Here is a 23,582-nt window from a genome sequence, read left to right as displayed (position 1 = left end):
TAGTCAAGGCTTAACAATAGCAATAGGTCCATGTCTTTATAGGTTCATGGTCCATGCTCTTGGTGTTTCCAACTTAACGATTTTGTCCCTATATGTAGCAACTTTTCGGACCCCTCCGGCGACTATTTTTCAATAAAGCGACTAGCTATAAATCTAGCTACTTTTTCTGCTGTTATTGGTTGGCGTCTATGCTTGTAGGCCTACGTTTGATTGATCATCATGACAATGCTGCTTTTGATTACCGAAGGAAACAAGTCCCCTAGTTAGTGTCTTCAGTAGCCTAGCTAATTAATGATCTAATAACAGACAGACAGTGCCATTCTGCTGCATATAATCTTATAGGTCCATGCATAGCAGGCCTAGGCTAATAGGCCTGTTCAGTTGTAATTGGTTACTTTTTGCTGATCACATTTTTGTACCTTTCTTTAGCTAGCAGGATTTTGATAAGAGGACTTTTCCTTCATTTCCTTTGATGTTGTAGTAGGCCTATTGAAACATATATTGTGCTGTAGCCTGCCTATGTAGGCCTAGGCCTATGGGATCTGAATCTTTTACCACTTGTTTAAGAACTTCTCATTTTTAAGGGGTCAACAGAATCCAGTAGCTAAATAAGCCTAATTTGACCAGTTGTTATGTAGTCAGAATAGTGAACGTGAGCTATAGGCAGGTAATCAGGTAATGGCAGCAAAACATCACCTAGGAATAGGAAGTGGATATTTTGTAGGCCTACTGAAAAACAGACACTTGGCTAGGCTACATCAGGAACTGCATTGATAAAACTGCTTAATTTAAGAGTTGACAACCTTTCAAGAACCCAATTCAAAGTATGATTGCATCATCTATGAATACGTGAATGAAAGTATTAAAGTGATCAGTAAAACAACAGCCCAACCCCCACTCTGTAAACAGTGAGTAGATTCAATGACAATGCAACAAACAGGCATAACAGCTTTTTCTGTTAGGCTACAGAATGAGCGTTTATTGGAGGGTTATTCTGCTGTGTTATAATGACAAACAGGTGTGAGGCAGTGACCGTATACGTGCTGCACTAAAGAACTGAGATAATGGTGTGGGACAGAGTGTTATTTTTTATTCCAGTGTGAATGAAAGAACTTATGAATGTGGCCGTCTGGTTGTAATGTGCATCAACAGAATGTTTCAAAGCTAAAAGAGAATCCCTTTGGGGATTATAAAGTCTATCCAACTTCATCCACTCAACCTATGGTAACACTTTACAACACTAAGTTACTGTTAGGTGATGCTAGTTAATGCTATGGTTAGGTAATTCTAGTAAAGCATCAACTATGCTTAGTTAAGCATTAGGTAAGCATAACCATTAGTAGTTAATGCTTAATAAGTGTGCAATACTGTAACTTAAGAACGTGCAATAATGGTGCTACATGTGTCACTGTCACTTTATTATTTATTCTGCCCATATCCTGCTAACTCACATAGTTATAGTTTATATTTATACAAAGTTTAAAGCTAAAACATAAGCTTATACAAAGTCTAAAGCTAAATAAGCATTTACAGCTATTGCTGTGCCCTCTGTGTGCTCTTTACTCCTGTGTGCTCTTTACTCCTGTGTGCTCTTATTCCTGCTCTAATGTGTGATGCAACACCGAAATTTCCCCACTGTGGGACGAATAAAGGATATCTTATCTTATCTTATCTAAGTATTAACTAATAGTTAATGGATGTACCCTTATTGTAAAGTGTTACCCGACCTATCAAAGGGGATCGATTAAGTTACCGAAATGTCACCTTCATTAAACAGACAGACACACACACACAAGCTGTAGCCTACCAATAAAATGACCAAAAAAATAACGTACATGTTATTATTTTACCAATTTTAGTAAATGGGGTTCTGAATACTAAGCTAAGCCTGTGTGCACACAGAGAGAACAATTAATGCAAGCATTTATTCATAAATTATGCTAAAGAAAAATTAATTTTTTTAGCACCAGGGAGTAGGCCTAAGAAGTGAACAACAGTGAATTCAACCTCAATATTTCCTGGATAGACAGGTAGCTCTACTTTAAAATTCTTTACATTTATATGGGGATGTTGTTGACTTGATGACCAGCGGAGCTCCACAGACTAATTATGTCCCATTACGGTTTAGCTTATTTGAACATTTTCACATTTAGAATCTGCTGTGGAGAAGATCCATATTGGATCAATGAAAGAGTTCTGTGCAATGACATGAAAACAGCAACAACAACAACAACAACAACACATAAGAAAGAATGTCCTTTTTATGTAATAAATCATTTTGGTACACGACTAATTAACATTCTAGACTAAGATCCCACTTATAGATAGTCGGGTCTGAGGAGTTTATATAAGCTACATTATGATACACTATACACAAAGATCTGCTTGTTTCCTTCAGTGTCCTCTGAATGAAAGGCGTGTGTGAGCATGAGCAGCCCAGCAGGAGGCGCTCTGGATTAGCAGGAGATGATGAGGGAGTTGAGAGACTGCTGGCTCTGTGTGCGCTCCAAAGGGCCAGCACTAGACAGGATCTCACAGGCCGCCAGCTCATGATAGAGCGCGTTGAGCACCTCCAGAATGTGGGCTTTCCCTGTGCAACAAAATAGTCCAGTGGATAAAAAAGAGAAGGAAAAAAGGTTAAAGAAATAGTGTGCTATGACATAAAAGAATGAAACTTTGCATGTAGGTTAGTCCATTTTTATTTATATAGCACTTTTGAAAACAGACCGTTGGTTACATAGTGGTTGACATGGCATACAGGCATATTTAAATGAATGTGTACATTAAAACAAATTACAATAAAAGACAGTGAAGGAGGAGACAAAACACAAAACAATCCACAACATACAGAATAAAAACAAACAAAAGATAGCTGGAGTCTATAAAAAGGCTTGCTTATAAAAATAGGTTTGTAGAATATGGCAATAGGCTAATAAATGTAGCTACAGTGCCATAGTGGCCGCCAAATTGCACACTTTCACCTAAAAACCTTCATATCTCTGGATATGTAGGTCATCAAAAACTATTGTTGGGGTCTAGTTGTAGGCGTTCAAGATCATAGATTCCAATAAATACTGTTTAGAGACCCTCTGAATAATGTTTAAATAGTTTTGTGATGATTTCTCTGGATTATGGTCGCCAGAATATGCAAATTTACGTTGATCGTGTTAGCCTAATGGAATTTGTCATATGTTTGCTAAACAACAGCTATGAAGTGTTATCATACATAATGACATTAAGAATAATTGTAGCCTTATGAATAACAATAATTACTAAATTAAGTGAATTATAAGAACAAGATCATTGAAATATGGCCGATATCTCCTTTCTCGTAAAAAAAAAAAAACAGAACAGACGTGACTGCCGAGGGGGGAGTCACGTTACAAGAGGGAACCGTCGGGAATTTAATTCAATTCCTCGGGCGCCCCCGAGCGACTGTAAATTCTCATAATCACATTTCACTGGACACGCATTGATTTGTATTGGCCTGCGTGAGCTCCACTTACCGTGCTGCGGGTTGCTGCAGGACTCCAAAGTGCTGAGCAAGATCTTCCCCAGAGACCTCCGCGACACGTTCTGAAAGAAAACAAGACAATCATCTGTGTCGGGCAGTTAACAGGCCCACTTAAACAGGAAACCTGACCCTCACACATGTTGGACTAGATAGTGAAAGGGTTGGATAACAGACAAAAAACCATGTTAGTTGGTGTTCTTGTGATGGTTTGTTGTTGAACAATGCTATCAACTAATGAGCTTTCTTACAGAAGGCCAGTGGAGAGAAGAACATGAGGAGGAAGGTTTTTTTCTTCATTATGCACTTTGAGAATAAAGAAGAAATGTTGAGAATGAAGATGAAATACAATGTCCAGAATAAAGACAGATAACATGTCAAGAATAAACCCAAAAGTTAGATACTGCTGTAAAGTTGGAAAGATGGTGACAGATTTGAATTGAATTTACGGTATCAATAGCTCATAAATACAAGGTTAATTTAAACACAAACGATGCATCTTTGATATCGTCACAAGGGCAGACAATGGGCTACAACTTCATTTTGTGCTGAAACCAGACGTCCCCTAAACTCGATTCATATTCTTATAATAGGGACCGTCTTACAAAGGGAAACACCCAAGAGAAACCTATTCAATACCTTCACTCTGATACAGTGCAGTGCCGTTATTAGAGCCAGAAGACGTCTGCTTTCAGGAAAAATGAGGGTGTAGCAAAGATTAGTGTTTTAATAACGTTTAACTTGATATGTTAATTATTGATATTTCCAACTTTAGTTTAATCTCAACATTTTATTTGTTTTTCTTTCTGATCATTGTATTTAGTCTTCATTCACGAAAGTGTGTTACCACTTTATTCTTAACATTTTGTCTTTTATAACCACAATGAAAAAAAACACTTCCCCTTATTTCTCTCTCTCTCTCTCTCTCTCTCGTGGCCCTAATACTCTTCAGTAGATTTTCATTTCGATGTTTGACTAGAGGAAATCAACCCAGTGCAGCGTGGGAGGATTCTCTCTGAACTCAACCCAACACAATGAGTTGAGTTCCCATGATGGTCTAACTGATGTTTACAAAGTTGTAACAATGGAAACAGCATGTTTGGGCCCTTGACAATGTAAAAACATGTTGAGTAAATACACCCAGGCCTGGTTGAATACGTATCCTCTGACTGTATAGGGGGGACTGTATTGTCTGTGTGTGTCTGTGTGTGAATGAATAGAACCTGGATCCCTGTAAAGTTGAACAGTTTAATATGTTGCTGAAGACTCACTTTTGTTGCATTGGCCTTTAACACAAGTTGAGACTTTGACACTCCTAACTTTTTGTTTCATGTATCTTAGCCTTAGCCTTAGCCTCTTAGCATCTTATATGTTGTTTTGTTCAGAACTTTGGTCAACTGTTGTTTTTAATTTCATTTTAATTTGACTTTTGACTTTGTGTGTCGGTAAATGACAATAAGGGTACATTAATGAACTGTTAATTAATGCTTAGTCAATGATATTAACGGTAAGTTCATTCTTATTAAGCATGAGCTAACTTTGAATGCTTAGTTATTAATGGTTAGGTAGTGTCTGGTTATGCATTAACTATAATCAGTTAACTAATGCTAAGTTAAGCATTAAACAAGCGGGCCCGTGTCCACCTACCGCCTTTTTCCCACCGCAAGCGCCTTTTTTCAATTGATTCCCAATGAGAAGCGCCGCCTCGGGAAAAGGCGGCCGCTCGGAGAAAAGGCGCGGCGCCCAGCGTTTTTTTTTTCAAGCGTTTTTGCCTTTTTGTGCGGCCGCTTCGAGATTTGCAAGTTGAAAAAAGTTCAACGGCGGGGACGTCACCGCCGCTTTTTTCAAAGGGCCAATCAGATAGTAGATCGTCGGGACTCGTCGCCTTGGCAACAAAGAAGACGGAAGAGAAACTTCTTTTTCCGTCTCTGTTTACCCGAAACTGTACGAAAATAGTGACTTAAAATGACCAGAACAGAGGGAGGAGAGCCCGTTTGTGGGAGCAGATTAGCCGAACACTTGATTCGCTGTATTTTTTATCTCCTATGGATCGTTTCATGCGCACACGTCAGCCTACAACTTGCTCCGTGTGTGTTTGCAGGAGCCGCGATAACTCCTCATCCAAACAGAGGATTGTGGAAAGTATTCTCTGTTTCATAAGACTATTCATATTAAAATGTAACGATTTAAATAGAAAACAGCAAGCCTAAAGAGTTAAACCAGTGTTGATAGGTCTGACTGACAGGTGACGATCAGCATTTTTTCTCCCCCGATCACAGCACTCTCTCTCCCAGCTCATAAAACGCTTGAAAAAAGCGGTCGAAAAAAACGCTCAGTAGACACACTCCCGAGCGCACAGCCAGCGTTTAACGCTGGAAAAAGGCGTTAGGTGGACACGGGCCCTAACAGTTAAGTTAATGCTTAGTCAAGGCCTATCAAGCATTTATTATGGCATGTTTTAATGGTTAGTTGATGACGAGTTAATGTATAGTGTGCATTTAATAAGCATTAACTAACAGTCAATTAATGTACCCTTATTGTAAAGTATTACAGGTACTGTATATCTGACTGTTCAATTGCCCCGCACAGAACTGGGAAAAAGGGCGTTCGTCGACTCTGCTCCTTCTACATGCAACATGCTGCAAAAAGACTGGAAAATAACTGAACTGATTTCTTTGAGTGCTTACTGCTTTTAAATCCAGGCTGAGAGCACTTGAGACGACCTCCCTTACTTGTAACTGTTTTTTATCATTTTAATTGTTGTCTGTATGTCGTGAGTGTGAGCATATCTATGTAGCTTTTTGCTGCCTCTTGGCCAGAATTTTTTTTAAATAAAAATGTCCCTCACCAGGTCTCTGAGCTGGGTGAGGAGCTGGAGGATGTCCAGCAGTTTGTCCTCCAGCAGAGACAGGCGAACACGCTCCGTCTCTAACAGCTGCAGCTCACTGTGAAGCAGCTCTGTCTCCTCAGCCTTCTGCTGCAGCTCCTGCACCAGACACTCCTTCATCTGGAACACACACGCACACCCTCACAGTCAACTACTTCTGTCTGCCCACAGGTACGTAGGCTGTGTTCCAAAGTACATAGGCTGTGTTCCAAAAGCTATACTAACGTCCTTCCTCCTACATACTCAACATCAGTGGCGTCACTAGGCTGTTTTATTTGGGGCTAAAGCCCTGAATCTATTTTGATTAGCCCCAAATCTTTAAAAAAAAAAAAAAAAAAAAATAGGCTATAGGTCTATATAATTTTTGATTTTTGATTTTTTGCTGCATGCAGAGCCTGTGCCATATCCGCACGTCGCACATGCTCCCATTGGTTAGGACTCTTGCGTAGCTTACTGCTAGGAATGTATGTTCTACTGCTCAAGATTTCAAGCCATGAATTGATGAACTTGCATTGAAGAAAATATGTCAGTTTTCTGTGGGCTGTAATTAGGCCAATCTATGGGGCTAAAGAGCATGCTAATATTGATGATTGATTGTGTCAAGTGTCTAAGGATGAATGCTAACATGATTTGTTTCCAACTTTTGCCTTAAGTTACAATTTAGTTAACCAGGTAGCTGCCCACCCTTTTCATTTCCAATGGTGGCTGTCACTTCATTACCAATGTTAAGTGTCATATATAGTTAACACTGGTGAAATGTGCATTTTTTTGCTTTATTGGGGGTCTGGGGACTCAGAACCAGTCAGTATCTGGTGTGACCACCATTTGCCTCATGCAGTGCAACACATCTTCTTTGCATAGAGTTTATCAGATTGTCAATTGTGGCCTGTGAAATGTTGGTCCACTCCTCTTCAATGGCTGTGCGAAGTTGCTGGAGACGGCTTATGGTGGAGAAATGAACATTCAATGCACGAGCAACAGATCTGGTTGACATTCCTGCTGTCAACATGCCAATTGCACGCTCCCTCAATGCTTGTGGCATCTGTGGCATTTTGCTGTGAGACAAAACTGCACATTTCAGGGTGGCCTTTTATTGTGGACAGTCTAAGGCACACCTGTGCACTAATCATGATGTCAGATCAGCATCTTGATGTGGCACACCTGTGAGGTGGGATGGATTATCTCAGCAAAGCAGAAGTGCTCACTATCACACATTTAGACAGATTTGTGAACAATGTTTGAGAGAAATGGTACAATTGTGTATCTGGAATGAATTTTAGATCTTTAAGTCCATCTCATGAAAAATGGGAGCAAAAACAAAAGTGTTGTGTTTATATTTTTGTTGAGTGTAGTTAGCATACTTCATCATTATAATTCACAGTTCAGAGTTTTTTAAATCCTACACACTGTCCATCACTGGAACTCACTTTATCCGTCAAAAACCATCTATAATGACATGTATTAAAATATTGTAAATATGGCACGTTTACAATGTGAACACACTACACCAGCACCCATACTAATACTTCAAAATGTTCACAGAAAAATATAGTTTAATGAATAAAAACTGATAATGTACTTATATTTTTCTTATTGTCAACAAAATCAATTCAAAGACCCAAACCAGCTGTTATTCAGCATGTGTTCATGTTGATGAAGCTACATGTCCTGGTGTGGCTCATTGATGTTTTTTTTTAATTAGTTTTTGGATGACAGTGGAGCTCTGCGGCACAGAGGAAGATGATTTAGCAGGCTTTGGATGCAAACGCAATGCTTTAAATCAGTTCATCGCCGGTTGTGTTTTTTTTTCATTGTTGATGATTTGTTGTAATTAGGAAAAATGTAGAATACTGCCAACCTTATTTCTTGAAAATCAATCACAGATTAAGAAAACTCTGCAGCAGAGTACAGCTGGATATGTCACTCTTGGATATATAACATTTTGGCCCTGTAGTAGTCCTACTAAACATCTTAAAATGTGGAGTCTTTACATACCCGCTGTTCACGTACCAGTTTACAGAGCCAGGATGTGTATTAACAACACCAGATATTTTTTTTCAGTGCACACACAGTATGGACAGGTTGTGGATCGTGAGGAGATATTCTGTGACATTTTGACAGCAAGTGTTCTCCAGAATCACTGACTCCACCTTTAATATAAATATAATATAATGTAAGTGTAGGTCAAATGCAAGTGTTAGAGTGACTTTTTGGCCCACGATGTACTTTATTGTATTAGCTTTTGCCTGCCAAAACAAAGTTGAAAAAATCCCTGCGGTGCACCTTTACGTCATAGGTGCATTGAAGGACAGAGGTCTCACCCCACACATCCTGCACATAAACAAAGGCTCGCACAGTCATGGACTTTGTTTAGTTTGAACTTCTCCTCCTCTCCCGAGCGCTGAGAGGTTATGGGAACACATTACGTAACGGTTCCCCCTTTCTGCCAGTCTTTTCCTGTGTTGTGAAAATACTACTCGACTGTAACAGTGAGGGCTTTTCAGTTATGATATTCTTAAAGTATCACGCGGGACAAGATGGGAATGTTTTTTCTGTGGCGAGCTCCAGTGCGAAACAGCTGCAAACACACACACACACACACACACACACACACACACACACACACACACACACACACACACACACACACACACACACACACAGGGGAGGCCACCGCTGCTGGTGGTGGTTTGGTTAAGCTTGAAGCTGTAGGATCAGACAGCGGGCTGTGGTTTTTTAGCCTTTGATGCCCTCCACTTTCATAACAACCAAGCAGCAGCAGCAGCAGTCCTCTCTAATCTAGTTTAACACTATACACCCGGCCGCCCAAATGACTAATGATATAAAAAGCAAGGCAGAGCATTGTCCAGACACAACAGTTTGGTATAAATGATATATAATAAACAGAGTGTAGTAGCCCCAGTATTGTGCCGTGGGAGTTGAGTGTTGGTTTGTACCTGCTCCATGTTTATCTGGGCCTGGCGCTCCTTCAGCTCCAGCTGCTTATGCAACCTGTTGACCCTCTCCAGCAGCTCCACCACAGCACTGCAGCTCTCCTCACTCCTCCTGGAGCTCCCAAAGGTAGACATCAGCCTCCTCAAGGCCTTGTCCTCACACCTGATTTTTACAAAATGGTGCCAGAGGAGATAGAGAGAGAGAGAGGGGGTCAGGGGTCAGATCAGCAGGACTGAAGATGTCGAATAGAAACAGTTTGAGTGGAATGAGGCTACAGTACAGTATGTCTCACTGTTGGGTCTCCTTAAGGCCAGGCACTTCAGGTGGAAAGGGGAACTTTTTTAACATATATATCATCATGAAACCTTGCCAGTTGATTACTTTCTCTGAACCAATCATTTTTTTAAATTACAATATCTTCAGAAATGTTTGAATACATATGCAAATGTGTCAATATCCTGCTGAATATGCCATGATTTGCATCTATGTACAGTATATATTGTAAATATAGATGTTGGATAAAGCCAGAGTTAACATTTTTATTTCAGATTTACTACATATTTGAGCCCAAGGTTGTTTTTACAGAACATGTTTTGGATACAGCCTTATTGTTTTTTATTTAAAGATGTATTATGAGCAGGTCGTAAAAATGCATTTTTTCTGCATGTTTTTCAGAACAGAATGTATGATTAATCAGGCAATTAAGAATGATTATGGAAAGTTTAGTTGATGTAAGTGCTTTAAAAGTTAATTTTTTGGTTCAGAGTATAGAAAAAAACAAGTGCTGTGATAATGGCGGTTAGATATGGTTGTATAAGATAAATATACAGACACAAACAGACAAGACCATAGACATTCATTTATAATATGAACAAATACATTTTATGGAAGAAAGGTCTCAAAATTGACCAGTGCTCGAAAAAACAATGTTTTTGCCTGCCGTGTCTCGCCTAAATAATTAACACTCGCAGTTACTCTCTACTTAGAACTTTTGTTTGATACTAGCAATACATTGAATATGTGTAGCATGAAATGGTGTCTTGGAGCGACAGACGGACAGAGAAATATCCCAAGGTGCTGCTACACTACCAAGCTTTTAGTATATTGCTTTGGTTTTATGGTCACAATATAACTGCTGGTGCCTTTCTGTAAAATAGAGGCTGTGTTCGGAAAGCCATACTAACGTCCTACTCATACTTATTTTGACTTCAAGTTTAGTATGTGATGGCCCGAGGCATAAGCGAACTAAGCGGTTGCTTTTTTTTTTTTTTTAGTTTGTGTGTTTAATATTGACATCATATTATGCAAATGTGGGTCATCATACAAAAAAGGAATACAATGTTTGGGTCTAGATAATTAATAGCCTAATAATTGAATCAGTTTATCTGGGAGGTAATCCGAAATTAACTGATCACGTCATGTCCCCTCCATGCACAGTGTGTATAGTCTATAGCCTATTTCAACCTTGTCTGTGGAAAAAAGATAACTGGACAACAGAGTTATTCTGCTTCGTTCCTCTCACTGCATTTAAATGAATTCATTATATTACAGAAAATATGTCCTGTAAAAGAAAAAGAGCAGCAAGTCCAAGTCGTGGCCTCGGCTGGCTACTATTTTCACCCAGCTGGACATCGGAGGCAATAGTGGAAAGCTGCTGGTAGCAGTGCTATCGTGGTAACCACCCTCCCCCAAAGCAGCGATGTGTCTAACAGCTTACATTACAGTAAATGTGCCAAAAAGCAGGCATGGAGATCTTGCAAGGGCAAATTTGTTTTGCTTGTGCGCTCTGCGAGCATCACAGGTTTCTCTGCCCACCTACTATTTCTATCTGCCCACCCTAATCTTACTGCGTAGAACCAGCCCTGGTATGTAGTATATAGATGTTGTGTATAGGAGGGAGGACGTTAGTATGGCTTTCCGAACACAGCCAGAGTGATGGTATGAATGTTCCAGACCTTTCCCCACAGCGGGACAGTCTGCTGAGGATCCTCTTGACCTGCTCTACCCTCCTCTGCTGCTCCCCGCTCCACTTGTCCTCCTCCTCATCTGAGGCTGCCTGGCCCTCCACCGAACGGAACAGCTGCTCCTCCACTACAACACAACACAGCACACACAGCACACACACACACACACACACACACACACACACACACACACACACACACACACACACACACACACACACACACACACACACACACACACACACACACACACACACACACACACTATTATCATTATCAAGAATCAACAAGGGTTATTTTCATATGCACAACAATTACAGCAGTAGTCATTTTCAATGGCTCCTCTCAAAAATTAAGTATAGAAGAAGTAAAAACACAAGTGAAGAGAGCAGGCACCTAAATTCGGTGTAGGGAGAGAGCACACCACTTTCCAGTTAGACATACAGTCCATATCAGTGTGTTAGCCACTGAGCTAACCAAAGCTAACCCCAGTCAAGGAAGTGGAGAGGCTTCTGCTCTGTGCTCTGGGCCTCGTGAAGTAGCAGGGAGGAGCTTAGACCTGAGTCTTCTGTTTACAAAACAATATCAACAAATACTACCATGTAAAATCCAGCCAGAGAGAGGAGGACTGTGCAGATAAACACACCACCACATATTCTAGTGGGACAGAAGTTATCATTGAGAGTGATTATTTGTATATGATTATATAATTTATATTTTCATTTAAATGTTGCATAGTCTGCCTTTAAGATAAACCTATATGCATTGTGTATACATTCTTGCTCTTTTAAATTAGAATAGCTGTGTTGCTTAAGCATTCCTAACCTTACACATAGCATCACCAACAACAAATAAATGTATAATAATTATGATATCGGATCGGACAGTATCGGAATCGGATCAGAACTAAAAATAGTGGATCGGTGCATCCCTAGAATACGTAACACATGTTACAACCTAATGTATTGTTCCTGGATGCCTCGACAAAGCCAATCACCAGCACTTTCAGATTTTGGCAGATCAAGCCAGTATTGAACGGCAAGACATTTCCCGATACTGGATGGTATTGAGGCCTTTTGGTTGGTGCCGAAAAACAAACTTTGCTACCCAGCCATAACCATATGTCAAATTCATTGTTTTTTCAAACTATTCTCCTCAGTAAAGAGACAGAGTCTGTGCTTTAGAATGCCAACCATGTCTTACTTTTATCCGGGGTGGTCAAAGCACGCCCTGTTGGAGAACAGCGGTCGTCCTGGGAATCCGAGCAACACCTCTGGCCCGGCCTTCTGCCACCACCGCTGAGCTGCTGCTCTGCCCCGGTGCAGCTTGGGAGCTGTAGTTTTGCCACCTCGGACCTGAAAGAGAGAACTGTAGGTTCAATGCAGATGTTAAGTCTACTGTAAATGCATGGCCCCATCTCTGTGTGTGTACTTCTCTGCACATACAACTGACACTGACCAAGGAGGCTGAAACTGCTCTTTTTCATTTGCGCAGATGAGAAAAAGTTCAGTTCAATTGGCGACATCAAAGAGAACATATCATGTAACACAAGGCAGCGTGTATATCAAGCCACATCTACAACCGCCATGATAATTTTATAGAGGCCTGTGATGTTGAATGCCAAATCTGGGCGGGGTAGGCTAATTGAAGCCAGACATTGTGTCTTTAAGGCATTTTTTTTACAGTAAAGTGGGTCAATGGTAGAAAAGGCGCTGTTACTGTTGCAAGAGAGAGTTCCAAGATGTGAGTGGGAAACACGTTAGCTCCACAATGGATGGAACAAAGTGGGAGCACATCATTTTTTGAAGCACACTCAAATTTTTCTAGAAACGATACGTCATATTATTCTATACGACGCTGTTTCCCTTATGTCAAAGGCACATTCAAACATTTGCTAAAAAAAAAAAGACTGAGACTGCAGTTTTTTTTTTTTTACCGATCGATTGTTCTGTGAGGGTTGAATTTTTCTCTTTGCACTCTGCTCTTTTGTGTCGGGGGGGAAATCCGATAGGGGGCCTTCTTAAATCACATAATAAGTGTTTCCAGATGAAGATGTCTTGCAGAAAAAAGAAAAGAGAAAATCTCTAAAAAGGTTTTCAACAGCCTTACTCTCTGGGGGGAAAAAAAGGAAAAAACGCAGCAAGCGTGCTCATATCCTGTTGGCACAAGGCAGACGTATATGCTGTAAGACGAGAGTATATGCTCTGCCTCTGTGTGCACTGCTTTGGCTCTCTTTCTGCACAACTGGTGGAGAAAACTGACTGACTTCACTGAAGGTCAATAATTGTTGGGTATGATCTCAGGGCGATCAATCAGAGAGAGTCATGTTTAAGTTAGCATGGGTCACAGTGGAAGAAACGTGAGAGGAGGAGGCTTGCACAGTCAGACTAATATGGAACTGCATGGCGCACTGGACGTAGACACACACACACTTACACACACACACACGCACACACACACACACACACAACTCTGCTGGCCGGTTGCTGTGGAGACGCTGGGACTCTGGAATGAGACCGGTGGAGAGGGCTCTTTCAATGGCAGGCTTTGGTGTGACTAATTGCACTTTAATTGACAGTGGTTGGTTGGCCGTGTCCGGCGAAACACTGTAGCAAGGCCACAGCTTCTGGCTCGGGCTTTCGACATGCATAAAGGTTTAAAAATGGCTTTGTGTCTTCACAGAAGGGCAAAAAGAACTCTCACGTTCAAAGGCTGGTAAGAAGAGCGGCCTCCCCCCTGTTGCATGTGAACTAGGGCTTCTTAGCTATTGAGTGTGATAGACAATGATTTTTTTCCCAATACATGTGGTCAGATGCAGCATACTGAAAAATAAAAAAAGTGCCCTACTACATCCGTTCTTGATTTGTTGGTGCGTAAATCTGCATGCTTTTTTGAGGATTCTGACCCACAATCCCCTGCTCACAGGAAGCTATATGTCACATCGAAAGAGCCTCAGAGTTTAAATAATCAGCTATGCAACGATTGCAAGAGGGAAGTTCCAGGCGCAATATTACTAGTATTCAGGGTTGGATCTCATTTGTTTGTGACTGCGCCTGAGATTTACACAGTTTTTCCAAACTGCATAGTTGGAGCGTGAAGAGGTCTTTGGTTGTGGTGAGCTAAGCATTGGAATTCAGACTGGATGGAAAAACAGACACCTGAAAGCAGTCCAGGCAGACAGCATCCTGGACAGTGGGGTTTTGTGATGGTGGGATTGCAGCAGACATAATTTGATCAGCGTTTCATTTAGACAGGCACCGTAGCTCACGCCAATGGACCAGGCACAAACACAGCATGGGTGGGTTTGACCTGCCAAAAAAATAAATATATATATATATATTAATTTGCTTACTTCGCTGAGAGGGAGGGAAAAGTAAAGATGAAGTATAGAATACACTGCATACTTCAAAGTGTACTATGAGTGATTGATGCTCCCTGTCCGATTTTCAAGCAAAACATTTGTTCTATGGAATATGTTCACAATTAATACACTAATTAGAGTGTTTAACACTTCCTGCAACTAATGAGCAAATTCCTCACATTTTATGCACAAAAGCAACTTAATCCAATCAAAAGCTTTTATATCAACAGTAGGGCCTATAATGTGGAAAGATTATTTATATATGATGTTTATGCAGTTCCAATCAGCTGGGTCTTTCAGCAAATTGCCTTTGGCATCCAACTGTATTGTTTGTTTCAGTTTCGCCGCATTCATTAATCATCTTTCCAGCAGCTGCCAGCAGTTTCCATTGAGAAAGGCTCTGTTATTCCCCCATGTACACTACCTGCCCAGTACCAAAAGGCAGACAGACAAAGCAAGCCACTAGCTTAGTAGTCTAGTAGATACCCCCCCCCCCCCCCCAAGCTATAGTGCGTAACTTTTTCAAATAAATGAATGTTGATTGCATTCAAGCCATGCAAACTAGTTGACACAAAGTTGATTAAGCCTATCAGCTCCACAAAACTCTCTCTGTATTTCTCAGTATGGCAGCAGTGTGTCGCCCCCAGAGGAATGGAAAGGAAAATCCCAAGAAGAGCCCAAGAGATATTTTAGTTGTTGATTCTACTGCAAAGAAAAAACCTAGACGTGCAGCAGAAGGTATGAAATCCATGCACCATCACCGAAGGGTTTACCCCATGTAGATGCACCCAGACAGTGTTGTTGTAATAACTCAGAATTACTCATGGGGGCGACAGAAGTTAGGCACTATAGCTTTAATAATAATAATAATAATAATAATAATTATTATTATTATTATAGGGGAGAGTGGCTTAAGTTGTGCATGTTGGAAGTTGTCCCACCCCTTCTTTCTAGAAAACCGTGGAAGAAATTGGAAATGTGACCACATATTTAAGAAGAGCCATCCATTTGACTCATCCTGTAAAGAAGGGAGACACAAGGAATAAGATATAAGCATATTTAAGCTCAAAAAACGGTGTTTTGCCTTTCAAAGTAAATTTCCATGATCAAGGTTTTTTGATTATTGTGTCTGAACAATTATAGACAAGTTTGAAAACATTTGACACATGTTTTAGTGCTTTGGTATGCTACATTTTGAGTCTATACAGTTAGCACGATGTCAGCCCTAAATTGCTGCATCATGCTTATTATCCAAATTTCTGGGATTGGGGTGATTTGTGCCAAAGGGCCTGGTTGAGTTATAAGTAAGTAAGTAAGTAAGTAAGTAAGTAAGTAAGTAAGTAAGTAAGTAAGTAAGTAAGTAAGTAAGTAAGTAAGTAAGTAAGTAAAATGTATTTATAAAAGCACATTTATGACAGTTTGCACTGTCCAAAGTGCTGTACATAGTGCATTCAGTAGGTAAACAATGAAGGTAAAATAACAATAACCAAAATAAAAGACGTAAAGCCCATACATCCACATAAACACAGATAGTAGTGCAGAGGTAAGATAGTTAATGGGGAGGAAACACCAGGGTGTACATATGGGTTTTGAGCCTTGATTTAAAGGCAGAAATGTAGGGGAATCACATTTGTCAGGTGGCAGTTGGTTCCACAAGCACAGAGCAACTAGTGAAAAGTACATTTCTGAGAGTTGTGCCAGTGACATGGCTGTATACGCTGGTCACCAAAAGAAAGTGATTGTCTACAGTAGCTCAGAAGAGAGTGACATCTCAATTCCACTTAACGACACCACTGATGAGAGTTCAGATGGCCAGAAAGATGATGATGGTGACTTTGTCATTGTGAGCTTTGCAGGTAAAACCATTAGATCTGCTAGGCCTTGTTTAAGAAAATTGTCCTTCAATCTTTGTCAACTATTTACTTTAAAGAGGACCTATTATACTACTTTTCTGGTCTTAATTTCTTGTTTTACACTGCTATAGAGCAACCTGACACGAATCACATCACAAAAAACTATGTAGATTTTCGGGAAGCTCTTTCTCTTATTTTGGCGATCCAGCACGTCCTGTCAACACTTGAGTGTGTGTGCTTCGGCAATCTCCGCTCCCTCCGCCTGTGCATCGGCCATCTCCGCTACCCTCCCCCCCTCCTGCAAACCCCACTCCGTTGTGATTGGTTACCTTCCTTCCAGAACACTTTCAGTGGCGGGAAGCGCGAGCATGGACCTATAAGGGCGCGAGGCAGACGCGAACAGGGAAGTGACAGCATTACCATACATGGAAACATCCGCGTGGTGACTTCACGAAGTTACATGCGACGTCACGAAGTTACAAAGGGTAGACCGCTTTGAACATGTGACTTCTCGACTGGCTAGAATAGTGTTTAGTGCTCGGCACAGACACCCCAGACGGTCAGCAGGGAATACGTCGAAATGCATGTAAGTCATTATTTGATAATTTAGTATGGTTAAGCATGACTATGAATCATCATAACAACGTTTATAGGTCATAAAAGTCAAAAAGCATCATAGGTCCTCTTTAAATACACCTTAAATAAGTGATTGTCTAATGGATTTGTCTTGCATTACAGTTTATGAGATATATATCAATGGCACAATTCACCCCATGGTATTCTCTCCAACCGACCACACCGGGGGCAAGTTGTGCATCAAGACAACTTTTTTTCCGAAAGCTATATTTCTTCAACAGTTTATTCCAGATCCAAAGTTTTTATTGCCAGGGATGCACAACACCCTGAAATATATGTACATATTTGCGTTGGAGACTTTACTGTCAAGGCCTTACTTTAAAGTCACTTTGAGTGAAAAGTTGCACAACTTAGGCCACTCTCCCCTAATGATAATACAAATAAAAATAATAATACCAACGGGTTTTAGAGAGACTAAAACTATATTAAAAAGGGGTGAATACTGCACTGACATTAGCCAGGTGGACAGAAACCTTTTTCAAAATACTAATGCTCTTTTAGCTTATTGTTTAGCTATTTAAGCACATTTTGACTTACAGGTATGAATCAGTGACAGCGCTCTCGTGAATCCCGTTACTAACAGCAGAAAAGACCAGCAAAAAATCTGATAAACCAACAGCATGCTATAGCCTACCTATTCAGCACCAAACGGACAAAGCTAGCGGATAGCATATAAGGGCTAACAGTAGAAGCTAAATGGCCAATGTTTTTCTCAGCATTCAGCAGACCTATCAAAACAAAGCCAAAAAGACAGTTAACACTGCATTTACATGGGCAATAGGTGGAACATAGTCTGGCTGGCGGGTTTCGCCAGCGTCTATACAGTAAGCGCTTCCATTGGCTACCAGGGTAACTCCTCCCCTTCCTGTTGCTGGCTTTCCCATATTGAGTTCCCCCTCAACCCTTGAAACAATTCGCTTACAGCCAACCTGTCTGTGTGGGCAGGTCCCGCACACACACACACACACACACACACACACACACACACACACACACACACACACACACACACACACACACACACACACACACACACACACACACACACACACACACACACACACACACACACACACACACATAGAGGGTGTAAATTGCGTGGTTCCAGACCATACTACTTGCTGTAGTTTGGTCTGGCTTTGCGAGACCAGGTGGAACACTACACAACTTTTAAGGTAAAAGCTATAACTTCAAGAACATTTGGAATTTTGTGCTGCTTGGCTTGTGTTTATAGAAAAATAAACTTCTAAAACTAAAGCAAATCTTCTAATGTCATAAATCAGCAGAGAATCAAGGGCTGAATCTAGCAGCATATGTATCTCATCGTTCTGAGGAAGCACTATACAAATGGAGCAGATAACATTTCCTAAACCGTCTCCATGGCCTGTCCCTCTCTTTGATCAAACACCAAGATTCAATTGAGACTTGGAAATCATCTAAGACTTGGAAAAACAAAAGATTCTGAACTGACTATATATTACATTATTCCTCACCACAAGAAAGGAAAAAGCCATCTTGTGATTTTTTAGATTAGTATATTATTGGTCTGACATTTGAGCCCTTGGCAGAGAGAATGTACTAGTGGTATACAGTTAAATATATGTGAAGCCATTTTGTAGCCATACAGGTCTAATTATGACTACAGTACATATCCTCGAGGCAGGCACACACACACACACACACACACACACACACACACACACACACACACACACACACACAGGAGTAAAATTGTACATGAAGAGTTTTATTGTGCTACGTCAGGGCATTTGTAATTAATAGGATCCTGTATTCTGCCCTATTAGCCAGAGTCTTTGGGCTTTTCTTTTGGCCCTGTATAGTCCAGCTGTTTGTTGTTAGAGCCAGCAGGAGAGCCAGAGTTCTCCCTGTGTTTATCACAGTGCGGCGCTGAAGTGAACTTTCCATCAACATCCATTCATCCCCCCCTCCTACATGCACTAGACCAGGCCTATTCAACTAGCGGCCCGTGGGCCGAATACGGCCCTTCTTGTTTTTTGCCTGCAGACCAAAAAATATATATATATTATTTTTTTTTTTTTTAAGGAAAATTGTTGTCTGCAAATCTGGTTCGCGTGTGTAATACACTGTGCAATATGATAAATAAAACGAATGCAGTAAATCAGTTTTATGAAGCTGCATGAGTGTCTCAGGATTGGCCTTACAATTTATAAGCCAAACTATGCTGAAATAGCAAAATCAAGGCAGTGCAATTTCTCTCACTGACTGAAACAGGCTCAAACTGTCTCATATTACAGTAGTTCTGTTTTGTGATGATTCCATCAACATTGTTGAATCATAAGAATGTGTCCAAAATATGTAAGAACAACAATTGTTATAATGATGCGATTAAAAGTGAAGAAGAAAGGAATGCGTCATTCCATTTAGCAGTACTATATCTATTGAGTTAACACTACCTTAAGTACGATTTATTTGTAGCGATTAATTGACATTATATGTTTTACTATATGTGTGGCCCATGAGCCCCCAGCGGTTTTCCTTTTGGGCCCACTTATTAAGGAGGTTGCACTAGACCAACCCATCCCTCTTTCAGGTGTCACCGGTCAGTGAAAGTCTCTCCTTTCTCTGTGTGCGGGTTATACACGAGGGCAACGCTGTAAACCTGAGCATGAACTTGAAGTTCAGGGTTTGGGTTTGTGTTGGTGCCCCCTCCCCCCCTCCCCCCTCCGTGGCAGGACAGAGACGAGTGAGGTGAGGGGTCATGTTTACTCAGCTGACTGTTATTAATCAAGTCCTCTCTAGCCGTACCCAATACAAAGAGCTGGTCTCTTGGATACAAATAAAGCAGCTTCGGTGATGTGGTGATTATGTAGCACCAGCTGAGAACTTAAAGCTTTAGTGCGTAACTTTATCATGTGAATGAACGTTGGTTCATTTCAAGTCATTGCTACCAAAACTCTCTCTGTATTTCTCAGTATGGCAACTGGTGTTGCCCCCTTACACTGGCGCAGAAGCTCAGAAAAATCCCAAAAAGAGCCCAAGAAATGTTTTAATTGTTGATTCTACTGCGAAGAAAGAACATTGACGTACAGCAAAAGGTATAAAATCCATGCAGGATCACCGAAGGCTTACCACATGTTGACTCGCCGACAGCGTTGTAATTACTAAAAATTCCTCATGGGGGCAACATAAATTACGCACTGTAGCTTTAATCAAAAAACCAATGGCTGTAACATTACAGAGGGTGGTTAGACCCCAAAGTCAAACAAACAATTGGTTATTACAAGTAAAGGGAAATATACAGGGAGAGAAGTCGAGCAATGGTGGGTGGCATAAATGTATAAGATGTTTGGTGTGTGATGTATTTCTGCTGATGTCAACACACCTCCAACGCAGAAAGAGAGAGAGAGAGAGAGAGAGAGAGAGAGAGAGAGAGAGAGAGAGACAGAGAGGGAGACAGAGAGAGAGAGACAGAGAGCAGGGCAGTGGTTCAATGTGAAAGTGAGCCCACTTGGCAGAGTGAGTTCTTGAAGGTCGTTCAAGAACAACAGGCAGGCAGAATGCCACGGGTCCCACACAACGTCCCTCGAGTGTGTCCTTTCCACATTATTTAAAGGGTAGGAATGCAGAGGCAGCACCTGCTCCACACAATGCTGCAGCTCTCTGCGCAGAGGCAGATAATGGTCGTGCTGGATCCTCCTTCTCCCCGCCTGCTCTCAGGCGTCATGCAGAGAGCATGAAAAGACTGGGAGATTATGGCTCCCATGGGGGCCTGCCTTCACAGGGCCAGGGCTTACAGGCATACAGAGGAGAAAGTCTGCAGGCGTGCCGATAAAACCAAAAGTGAGTTTTAAAGGTGCACACTTAGGACACATGTGCTTGGGTATACAATACGCTCTCTAGAAATATCCCTGGACTATCTAAACAGAGACACATGGAATCAAGAGGGCAATGAAAGCAAAGACGTTCTAGATGAAAGACGGACACAGTTCATTTAAAGGTGGAGACAACGATTCTTGAGAATGATTGTTATCAAAATTAGTGAATATCTCCTCATGATCCATTACCTATACATACTTTGTGTGTGTGCGCTGAAAAGAAATCCAGTGTAAACAGGCATGTTGCTAGCTACGGCAGGCACCCTTTTGTTTACATACCCTTCATTTACATACCTGTACAGATCTTAGGCTGTGTATTCATCCCAGTTTTTTTCAGCGCACACACAGTAAGTGGGTAGCGAATTGTGAGGAAATATTCACTGATTTTAAACAAAAGGGATTTGGACAACAAGCGTCCTTCAGAATCACTGACTCAACCTTTAAACGTGTGATTCATTTTATGTATTTTCTCAAGAGCCTTTTGGTCGTAGCACAAATAAAAGAAGATGGAAAGCTGAATGAAGCCATTCCTCTTCTTCTGTGTGCCTGGCAAAACATGTCCAGTCACTCCATGAACAAACAGTGGAGTGTTTGCTCCTACCTCCAGATGGTAGACTCCCCCCCCCCCCATTTCTTTTTTGTTCCTTGTGCCTTGTTTCCTATTGTCTCATCCCTCTGGCCCACACAGCTCAGTGACTGATTTAGACTTCTTTTTTAACCTTCTGGAGTAAAAAAAAAAAAAAGCACAGAACTTGAAGTGAACCCTTTCTAGAGAATCCCAGCAGACCAAGCTTTTCCTGTGCTAATCAACTCCTGTTGGAAGGTGCGGTTCTCTGTTCTCTGTTGTATAGCGTCCAATCCAAAGACATCACAGACGTGTTATGCAACACACCCACACATCTTACATTTCATTCGGATGAAGACATTTTTTTCGAAAACTGACTTCTACTGGGGTGTTGATGGAAAGTTGAAAGGGGGATTTTTACAAATGGGAAAACTGGACGTGGATGTACGCCATATGATAATAAAAACACTTACTAGGAAATCGAGATGCAACTCACGTTACAGGAACAGTGCCACGTTTGAAAAGAGGTTACTAGCTTTCATGCTGAGAGTTACAAGCATCACTCTTCTCATCTAAGTCTGGGGAAACAAAGTTCATTTGAAGTCAATTTCAAACCAAATTCAAACTGCAAAGATATTCTCAGGGTTGCACTGATTCCAGGTAAAATGGTGACTTTAAAATCATCATAAGGAGGCATAAGCATTGATTATCTCCATCTTTATTATCACTATGCTCACAGAGGCAGAGTGTATTAAAGTTTTTTTGTTGGCGTCATCTAGTGCTGAAAGTTCTAGATTGCAACGTTCCCTTGCTAACCTCTCCCGGTCGGAGCCTTAACAGAAACTATGGTGGCCTTCAAGGACAAGAAGCTAGTTAAGATGGCATCATCCACCACTGCCTCAAGTCTTTCCACAATATCAAGTGATGAGGTTGAGATGTATTTAGTTATTCATTCTATAGTACTCTTTCAACATTTGCATTTCTGGTGGGCACAAACTATATACAATAAAATATGTACACGTGGTGCAAAATGGCGGCGGGCCCCACTCCTGTGTAGATATAAAAGGCGCAATCAAAGGTAATAACATTTTTATAAATTTTCAAGCGATCATACACACTTAAGGCTATAGTGCGTAACTTCTGTTTTCCACCATGAGGAATTCTGAGGAATTACAACAACACTGTCGATGCATCTACATGACGTAAGCCTTCAGTGATGGCACATGGATTTTATACCTTCTGCTGTACGTCCAGGTTTTTTCTTAGCAGTAGAATTCTTAACTGACACATTTCTTGGGCTCTGCTTGGGATTTTGCTGAGCTCCTGCGCCAGTGTCGGGTCAGAATTTTGAGGAGCTGATCATCAACTTTGTGTCAACTTGTTTGGCGATTGGCTTGAATGTAACCTGCATTCATTGACTTTTAAAAGTTACACACTATGGCTTTAAATCATACTTGTGAAGGTTCTATTGAATTTCTACCAAGTCGAGCACGTCTGTCCTGATAAAGACCAATGCATGCCTTTTACGCACTGTGCCTTTAAGTGGAATCCACAGTATACAGGAGCGGAGCCAGCTCTCACCAGAACCCCCCTAGCCGCGTAGCTCTGTATCTCTGAGATCCAGAAGCAGCAGCATTGCAGCTAATCTCATTACTTGTCAGAGCAGTTTAAGAAATAAGCCTGCAGGGATACAGTTATGCTCCATCATTTCAACAGACCCCCTCAACACAATGCTGCAGCTCTAAAACCCCATCACATATGATCCAGGGACATCTGACACTGGGTATAGCGTGTTGACAGAGAGATGACTTCATTCAGAGGCAACTCAGGCACACTCCCAATGTACAAGCAACTCTGCGTCCTAATCCCCATACTTTCTGCTATCTGGTATGGTAGAAAAAAAGAGTTAGGATGTCGCAATTCTTGTGGTCAGATTTAGCATTCATCCGTATGAAAACAACCAAGGATGCGACAGATATATATAAGGAAGAGG

General features: G+C 41.1%; 1 protein-coding gene across 2 annotated transcripts in view; it reads right to left on the bottom strand.

Annotated features, from left to right (window-relative positions):
- Window positions 1–990: 990 nt before the first annotated feature.
- The window catches only part of efcc1 (EF-hand and coiled-coil domain containing 1), a 26,284-nt gene continuing 3,692 nt past the window's right edge, over window positions 991–23,582 (bottom strand). Inside the window, exons 3-8 of one of the 2 annotated variants that reach the window (XM_080026721.1) lie at window positions 12,521–12,672; window positions 11,309–11,444; window positions 9,356–9,515; window positions 6,360–6,518; window positions 3,507–3,576; window positions 991–2,590 (exon numbers count right to left, since the gene is read on the bottom strand). In XM_080026721.1, the coding sequence (XP_079882847.1) occupies window positions 2,457–2,590; window positions 3,507–3,576; window positions 6,360–6,518; window positions 9,356–9,515; window positions 11,309–11,444; window positions 12,521–12,672 (811 nt within the window). In that variant the 3' untranslated portion in view covers window positions 991–2,456. The remainder of the gene's footprint in view (window positions 2,591–3,506; window positions 3,577–6,359; window positions 6,519–9,355; window positions 9,516–11,308; window positions 11,445–12,520; window positions 12,673–23,582) is intronic. The other variant, XM_080026722.1, reaches the window with a different exon arrangement.

Source organism: Ammodytes marinus (assembly GCF_949987685.1).
Source record: "Ammodytes marinus genome assembly, chromosome: 4".
Lineage (NCBI taxonomy): Eukaryota > Metazoa > Chordata > Actinopteri > Uranoscopiformes > Ammodytidae > Ammodytes > Ammodytes marinus.
The sequence above is the reverse complement of the archived record's forward strand: the minus strand, read 5'-3'. Positions and strand labels throughout refer to the sequence as shown.